The 9,363-nt window shown below is 42.1% G+C and overlaps 1 protein-coding gene across 4 annotated transcripts in view; it reads right to left on the bottom strand.

Annotated features, from left to right (window-relative positions):
- The window catches only part of Sv2c (synaptic vesicle glycoprotein 2C), a 206,865-nt gene that overhangs the window by 37,398 nt on the left and 160,104 nt on the right, over positions 1-9,363 (bottom strand). For all 4 annotated transcript variants that reach the window (XM_010619116.3, XM_033761491.1, XM_033761488.1 and 1 more), the window contains 2 exons: positions 1,613-1,746; positions 1,079-1,168 (listed from right to left, as the gene is read on the bottom strand). In XM_010619116.3, coding sequence (XP_010617418.1) covers positions 1,079-1,168; positions 1,613-1,746 — 224 coding nt within the window. The remainder of the gene's footprint in view (positions 1-1,078; positions 1,169-1,612; positions 1,747-9,363) is intronic.

Raw genomic sequence — 9,363 nt, 5'->3', positions numbered from 1 at the left:
TGGGGATTGAGGACATCCTCTGCACTGAGCCACATCCACACTCCTTTTTCAATTTTGAGATAGGTTCTTGTTAAATTACTAAATTCCCTAGGTTGGGCTTGAACTTGCCACCTTTCTGCTTCAGCCTCCCAGAGCACTGGGATTATAGGCAGGTTCCACCACACCTGACATCAATACACTTAATTTTAGCATAAATATATCATGTTATTTTTTCAAAAAGGTTATAGGGGTAGGCATTTTCTCTGGCCTCTTCCTTTTATGAGACTATCTATGTCCTTCTGTGAATGAGCTTTTCTGGTTTTGGAATTTGGAGGATTTTTGAGGGGAGGGGTTGGGTGGGTAAAGCTAGGGATTAACCCTAAGGCCTCAGGAATGCTAGGCAATGGCTCTACTACTGAGCTAAATTGCTGGCCTATTAAAAATAGTTTAATCTACATGCTTTATACTTTTATTGTAGAGTTTTCACTGGGGTTTGTTTAGCATGTGCTTCTGTATGAAGCCCAGCATCCACGTTCCTTTTCCACAGGAAACAGTGCTTATCTGTCATGTGGGAAATCGTGGATGAGAACTCATACTAGATGCCCATCCAGTCATGTGGGAGCCTATCACACCTTGGGCCCCTCATATGATAAGGCACCTCCTAGTGGTTCCAGGAGAAAGGAAGACAGAAGGTTAAATTATGGGCTTGTAACTTGCGGGAGCCCAGAAAATGACTTTACAACCTTATCTTTGTCTTCTTACTGCTGGCCCCCTGTTCACATATACACAAATTCCTGTATACACACACATCTGTACCTGTGCAGATGTGAGCATTAACTATTAAATAGCTGCTCTTTATGGAGTACTCAGAATGTGTCAAACACTGTGCTAAGTACTTTCTGCACAGTATTTCATGTGTCCCTCCCAACAATCCCATCTGGTATGTGTTACTATAATTGTATATTTATATAATATATGATATAATTAAATAATTATATGCATTATAATTATTTTACAGATGAGGAAAGTGAAGTCCAGAACCCTGATGTTACTTACTCAGGTCACAGCAGCTAAGGCACTGACTAGGGTGCAGACTCACCGTAAAGACCTTCTCAGGCTGGCCCCGTGCACGCATGTTGGTGTCATGAATTAACTTCAGGATCATCCAAGCTTCATCGTGTTTTCCAACCTAAGAAATGTTGGACAGTGAGGCGATAGTAGACCAGTTACATTCCCTCATTCCCCAGTACCACCCCAGCACGTGTGGAGTGTGATTGTGCAACGGGTTTAGGTATTTCCCATTGAAACACATGGCCACTGGGTATCACTGACTACATGAGTAGACAAGTAATCTGTCTCTAATGACTAGCAATACTCATGGAGGTAAAACTCTCATTTATGAAACAATAAGCCAGTTCTCTTCTTTGATCAGAAAGTTATTTGCTTAAGGAGGAACACGAGTGTTTCTGGCCACCAGGCAAATTGAAGCACATCAACATGGAGCCATCCCTTCCACAGTTCCACAGTGGGAAGGAGATACCCACCTCCCAAGAGGAAGCCTATCTCCCAGGATCGGTGAGCAACCCTTTCCAACACTCACGGCCCCTTGAGGGTCTGTTTTAACAAGCATTACCTCTAGCAAGAACCGTGGGCTCTCGGGCATGAAAGTGAGGGCCACCACTGAGGAGACACAAGGCAGCGCACAGACGATGACGAAGACACGCCAGCTGTGGAACTGGTAGGCCGAGCCCATGCTGAAGCTCCACCCTGGGGAAAGAGGACAGGGCAAGTGAGGCAGGTGTCTCCCAGATGGCCTGTTGGGCAAGTCACCCACTTGTGTCTTCTCCTGGGTCTTTTTAGTCAAGTCTAACTAACTTAAGCTAACCTGGGGACCAGCCAAGTGGAAATGCCAAGAAGAAGGTACTTGGGAACAAAGGGTCAAGGCCTATGTCAGTGTGCACATGGGCTCATGTATAACCAAATCCCAAAATTAACTTGGAAGTGTGCATTCTGTGTGGATGTCCACTGTGCTGTCTGGTCACACACATCATACTGTAGATCAAGAGAATTTTTAACTTGCACATAGAAAACTTCAATATCTCAACATTATAAAAATGGGAAATTTTATATATAATAGAATAAAAGCAATCACAGTAGGATACAATTAGAAATCCCTTGAAAAATGAAAAGGTAGCCTATATTTGAATGAATATAAAATGTTTGAAAGCAAAATTCCAATGTGGTTCCATGAGAAGTAATGATGCATATCCAGACTAATTAAAAACAGAGGCGGTATCTAGAGGCATAGATGTGTTATAGGAAGTAAAATTTTATTTGCTAGCAAAGCATGACAATATTCAGGGCTTTCTGTGCATGAAAGTCAGGTAGTCTCCCTACACCACGAATCCAGGAGAGCCGTAAGATGGCCCGTCACTCCCTCAGGACCCAGGGGAGAGTCTGGAGGTGGCGTAAGTTCCTCAAGGCCAAGAGCAGAATTCCCCCTCCCCAAGATCCTCTTTGGCTTGGTGTGCAGGTGCGCATACAGCCACCTGGGTGCATGCACACCTGCATGGCGGTGGCCTCCCTCTATGTAAAGGCTGCACTGTCTACCCATTTCTCTCTCCATCTGTTTGCAATAAGCTTTTCTTCCAGTCTCCAAAACTATCTCATAGTTTTTGTCCCTCACCAAATCTCCAACAGCCGACTCCACCCTTTACGCCTGACCTCACTTGCTGTTTCTTACGTACAGAAAGAGCCGCCTGTGTCTGACCCGCTCATTCTGAGAGGACTGCTCTCCTCCTGCCTTCCCCTGGGGCGCGGCGGGTGACGACCATGGCCCAGCCTGAGGCTGCTGTGTCCACACTGCTCGTTCAGGGATGGAGCTCCTGTGGTCCGTCCCCTGTCCTCTCCAGCCACATCGCCCTGTTCGCTCTCGTCACCTGAGGGGTGGTTCCATCCATACCCGTGGCCAGCACGTGATAAACAGTACTCATGCACCCCGTGCCCTGTGCTTCTCTAGCTACGCTGCTCTTCCTTGGCTCCCTTTTAGAGGGGACTTTGCAAAAGTCCACTCTCTCACCCAGGATTCACACCCCAGTCTGGCTTCTGTCCTAGACTTCCACAGAAATGGGGCTGGCCAAGGTAGCCGGTCTTGGCCAACTTTACTTATTTATTTAGTTGGTTTTTTGAGGTAGGGTTTCTTTGAGTACTTCAGGCTGGCCTTGAATTAAATATCTTCATCTGTGCCATCACCTCCTTTCCTCATCCTCTCCCCAGTTTCACTGGGGGGCGGTTAATGTGTTAATATCTTGAGTTAAATTGGTAACATACAAAGGCAGTAGAATTTGTTTATTTTTAGCTGCATGGGTCTGCATGTCTGATGCATGTGTGGCCCAGCCCCACCTGAGGCCTGGCTCGTGCCCCTGTGCAGCCCCACCGCCTCCCAGCAGCTCGGTATTGCTCCCTGGGCCTCAGCCCCTGCTCACTCCGAGCTCCTGGGAACACTGATTTCTTGTCTGTGCCTCTAGTTGTTTTCTCTTCCAGGATGTCATAGAAATGGAATCAGCCTGTATGTATCTTTCTGACACCGATTCTCACACTTAGTGTATATGAGAGCCATGCACACTGTTGCACACATTGGTGGTCTTCTTCTTTGAAATGCCCGTGGTATCTCATCCATGACCGCACCACTGTCTCCTCACTAGCTGAAGGAGAGCTGGATTGCCTCCAGTTTGAGGTTATTATGAATAATTCCACTTCACCTGGATTTTTTTACAGGTGTTATATATTTTTATTTTATTTGTACATTTTGGATATACATAATGATCACATTCATCATGAGGAGTTTGTACCTATGGATGATATATTTTGCTTATTCTTTTTTCTCATTCCCCTCCACTCCCTTCAACACCTCTTCCCCTTCCTATTTACAAAAGTTTTGTTTCCATTTTCCCTTCTATTCTTTTCTTCCTTGTCCCTTCCTTCCCCTCCCCCTCCCTCCTCCCTTGTTCCCCTTCTCATTTGAACATTTTCTCCCCATTTCCCAGTATCTATTATATACCTTGGTCCTTATAGCTACTTTCAATTTCTCACAGCAGAAAAGCAATGAGGTACTTAAGCAAGTGTGTCCAATTTATTTCACTTAAGAGTATGGTCTCAAGGTGCATCCATTAGCTAGAAATGTCTCAAGTTTATCCTTCTTTATGGCAGAGTAGCACTCCATTGTATAAAAAAACTCCACATCTTCTTTATCCATTCATCGTTTGATGGGCATTTGGGCTGTTTCCAAAATTTAGCTTTTTTTTTTTTGGTACCTGGGATCAAACTCGGGACCTTGCGCTTATGAGGCAGGCAGTGGAACTACTGAGCTAAATCCCCGGCCCCTCAAAATTTAGCTATTATAAACTATGCCACTATAATATGGGTATGTATATATTGCATTAGGAATATATGTATACATAACATATATACATCCACATATAACACATATAGCATGTATATATAATATATATAATGTATGTATATATAACATGGGTATATATATATATATATATTGCTGTTTACCTGTGTTTTTGTGTGCATCTAAGTTTTCCTTTTCTCTGTAAATATGTAGAAGTGGTGTAGTTCAATCATATGATAAGTTTCTTTTAAGCTTTATAAGAAACTGCCAGACTGAAGGGTGGAGGGGGTGAAGGGAGGTCAGGGAAATGGGAAAAATATAAGAATCAAGATACGTCATGTAAAGGTACAAATTCCCAATGATGAATGTAACTGTTCTGTATACCTAAAGAGTACCAATAAATTTAATTAAAAAAAAGAGAAGAAACTGCCAGACTGTTCCCACAATGACTGTAACCGCTTTGCGTTCCCATCAGTCATGCATGAAAATTCTAGCAGCTTTACATCCCTCCCACCATTTTTGCCAGTTTTTTTTAAAACCATTAACTGGATGTGATGATGCACCCCTGTGATCCCAGCATTCTGGAAGGCCAAGGCAGGGGGAACACAAGTTTGAACACAACCTGGGAAATTTAGTGATTTAGCAAAAAAGGCCCTGGGTTTCATCCCTAGTAACATACACACATATGCACATAACTTAGATTTTCTAATAGGTATCTAGTGGAATCTCAACATGATTTTTATTGTGAATTTTCCTAATGCTTTATAATATTTTCATTAACTTCTTGTACATTCTTTCTTGCTGTATAGTCCCAGATAGCTTTGAACTCACAATGTAGCCCAGGCTAGCCTTGAACTGGCAATCCTCCTGCCTCAGCCTCTCAAGTGCTGGGATCACAAGTGTGCACCACCATGCCCAGCACTTTTGTACTTTTATTGAGCACCTATATGCACCAATCATAATGCCATGACAAAGAGGCTGATAAGGCAGATTCTCTGCCCTGAAGAGATCAGAGTCCAGTGGATAAGGCAGACTCATTAGCAGATGAGATAATCAACACAACCCATGCTAGGCCAGGTTACACCAAAGTGCAGGGAAGCAGTGGTGCTGTCTGTCCATCCCAGTGAGTTCAGGGCCAATTTCTTTTCTGACTTAGGCCTATGAACAAAGATTGAAATTCTAAAATATCTAATGTGAAAGTGAGAATTAAAATGAGTGTTTTGGAAGAAGCGGAGGTAAGCTAGGAGTGAATGGCCCTTTCCTGCCAGCCCATAACTGCCTGGCTTGGAGAGGTGGAGTGGTGGCCAGGTACGCTGGAGTCCAGGAAAGGGGAAAGGACATTCGTCCCCTCTGATGACATGGCCCTGGGTCAAAGACTGCAGGCACTCTGGGAGACCTGGGAAATGACCCTGTGGATGTTTTGCAAAACTAAAATACTATCCTCTGCTTTAGTGGTGAATAAAAGCTTGCAGGGGTAAAGCACTGACCACCATCCCCAAAGACATGAATCCTTGGGACCTGTGGGAGCCCCATTTCTAGGCAGCTTCAATCTGTATTTTCAAGCTCCATGAGGAAGGCTATATGACAAACTTCAAAAAGAGGGTGAAGGGAGGGCAGGGAAAAGGGGAAAAAATGAGAACCAAGGCATGTCATGTAGAGGTACAAATTCCCAACAATGAATGTAACTGTACTGTATCCCTAAAATGTACCAATAAACTCAATTAAACTGAAAAAAAAAAAAAAAAAGAGGAGGGTAAGACAGAAACCAAGCCACGGACACCTGGAAAAGTGTGTGTTGCTTTCGAATTCTTGTATGCATGTAGTAAAATGAGTTCTCTTTGATGAACCCTTTCCATTGGCACCATGCCTTTGATTCTTGCAAAGTCAGTGTTTCTAAGTGTCCTTTGGACTTTGTTAAAATATTCATTAAAATGTCATCCTGTGGGATTTATGTTCAGATGATGTAAATTCCACGCGAGGAAGGCCCTCCACCAGGGTACCACAGACCTGTGACTGTACACTCTAATCAGCACGGTGGTAATGAGGGAGCTATGTGTCCTGCATAATAATCATAGCCCTTTGTCAGCCTCGAGCCATGAACTCTGCAACTGCAGAAACCAGTTGCTAGCTTTCCAAGGTGCTAAAGTAAAAGTGTGGGACCCACACACAGTACTGGATTTTGCATCTTTTCTGTGCTTTGCCTGGAAGCCCTTGGGGCTTGGAACCTACCTGACTCACTGAGATTGTCAATGAAACAGTCCTTGGCAAGAAAGCAGATTTTAGGTTCAATACACAAAGTTCAATGTTCTAAAAGAAAAGTTTAACACTAATAAAAAAGGGGAAAAAATAAAGGGAAACTTTAAATACTTGCACTGGAGATCAATTTTTAATAGCTATGAAATAAATTGCCTATATGTTTTTGTCAGTTATTTTTATTTACAAAGCACCTGGCAAAAATAGCTCAAGCCAGACACAGTGGCATACTCCTGTATTTAACATTCTGGGAGGAGGAGGCAGGAGGATAGAAAGTTCAAGCCCAGACTGAACATCTTAGCAAGATGCTGGGCCAAAATAAAAATTAAAGTACGGGCTGGAGAGTAATAAATAAATAAATTAATTAATTAATAAAATTTTTAAAAATGGCTGAGAATATAGTCTAGTGAAAAGGCCCTAGGTTCAATCCCCTCTCAGGGGGTGGGGAGAGGTAGCTCAAAACTCATTTTCTCTAGTGAGAAAAACTTAGGAAGGGAATCATAATCAGGTGAATTTCTAACTGTACCCTTACAGAAATACAGTTCTATTCCCTCCGCATCCCATTGGTTTAAAATTTAAATACTATGCAATTGGCAGGAAATGTTCGTCTCCAGCTAGCTGCCCTGGTCATCATGCTTCCAGCGTCATCTGTGACTGAGAGTGAACCAGCTGCAGCTGGACAGTCACTGTTGTTGGTGCCAGCAAAGGTGTTTTATCTTCTTCTGAATTTGTAAAAACAGAGGGTGTGTGTGTGTGTGTGTGTGTGTGTGTGTGTGTGTGTGTAGAGGAGACAGTTAAATAAACTATGGTATAGCCATGTAATGGCCATCAGGTAACTATTACAAAAGAATGGGGCAGATCTCTCTGATTTAATGGGGAAAATGTCCAAGCTACATTGCTTAGTGAAAATAGGAAAATTATTTTCTCCAAACAATGTAAATAGTAATTTCATTTTTGTAGACCCATAAAACATATCATTTGAGCTAAGAAACAAGTGGGAAGAAAGAAAATATGCTCAACTGTTTTCAGTGGTCCTTCAGGGTAGGGGCTGGTGGGTCATGGAGCTTCAATTTTGACACTGCTTTTGAAAGTTTTGGATTTTGTTTCACTTTAGGTTACATTTTTACTCAAATAGGAAGAAATGCTTCTCAGGATTGGAAGCCTTTAATTTTTTGAGAACTAGGCACTCATGGGAGAAGAGAGAGGAAAGGAAAACTGGAATTGTGCCAATGTTTGGTATTTGCATTTTTCTGAACAAAACTAATATTGTTAATTCTGATTGTGACAAACATAAACAGCAACACAGTGCACATTTATGGATATCAGTGAACAAGGGCCTGGTGTCTCTGCAAAGAAAAGAGAGGAATATCCACAGACCTTCGATCTTAACCTATAAACCCTGTCATTTTCTAATCTTGGATTCCTGGGCAGAGGCCTATTGCTCTATGAGCTGCCCTCATAGGCCAAACTTCCAACAGCTGAGACAGAGCAATTGTGACCAAAACAATTGGCAGAGAGTGGCTGCAGCACAAAATCATGCCTGCAGTAAGCGAGAGCCAATTATACATCCCTGGGGACAGTCTGAGGGATAAATTCCAGCTATCCTTCAGTCATCTGTCTCTAAGAGCTAGCTCAAGGAATAAGCTGGTTTCTCTGCTTCAGTTTTTGTTTTTCTTCTTTTTCTCCTTCTCATCTTTTTCTTTTGAGGTGCTGAGGATTGAACCGAGGGCCTCACACATGTCAAACAAATGCTCTGCCACTGAGCTACACCCTACCCCCTAGTTCCTTTCTGTTTCAGAGTTCTGGGGCTGCTGTCTGGAATGCACAGAGTGTGTGGCCAGCAGCGGAAGTCATGTTATTCCTAAATTTGACTTGTGACCCTAACCATGCTTTTGAGGATTTCTTGGTGACTTTAAAACTCACCAGTTGATGAGCTTATTTATTCTGAAAGATCTTCTGTGAGTGCTCCAAACAGGCAAAGAACAGATGAGGGGGCTCCACAAAGAGTTCCTGGTGCCAGCCTGTCTGCCTGATTCATGCATGTTGCTTCCCAAGGCTACTCAGAGAAATAAGCCCAAGGTTTTGTGTATATGTATCCTGTGTTTCAAATAAAAGTCCTTTGGGATATTCTGTACACAATGATATAGTATTAATGTCATCTAACTCATATCAATCAAAATTTTATCAAAGATTTCAATGCTGGGGCTAGGGATTTAGCTCAGCAGTGTGGTGGCCTGCCTTGCAAGAGCAAGGACCTGAGTTCAATCCCCAGTGCCAAAAAGAAAAAAAAAAAAAGATTTCAATGCTAATTTATTCTACACAAACCTGTAAGATAGGCATATTTTGATCATATAAATGCTCATATTATATCATATCATAAATGTATATAAAGCTGCCTCATCAATCTATAGATATATATTATGTACATCTGTATTTATTATCAGACAGTGTATATAGGCACATTAACTTTCCTCTTCCGTTTTGCTCACATATACATTTATTTAAAGTTAAATGCAGATATTTATATTCATACATAAACATACAAGTTTTTATATGCTCTTGTATAAGCAGATTTCATGAATAAATAAGAACAAATCAAGTCTGTTCACCTGGTGAACTGATAAGTCTTAGGATGCTGAAAAGCAAGCCAAACTAAATATTGAGAAGTCTAATATTAGGTAGAAAGCTGAAATAATAAAATTGATAGTTCATTCCAGGACTAAATTTCTCTT

This window comes from Fukomys damarensis, unplaced genomic scaffold, assembly GCF_012274545.1.
Source record: "Fukomys damarensis isolate Sample0158 unplaced genomic scaffold, DMR_v1.0_HiC HiC_scaffold_1, whole genome shotgun sequence".
In the NCBI taxonomy this organism is placed as follows: Eukaryota; Metazoa; Chordata; class Mammalia; order Rodentia; family Bathyergidae; genus Fukomys; species Fukomys damarensis.
This window is presented reverse-complemented; position numbering and strand designations above follow the sequence as displayed.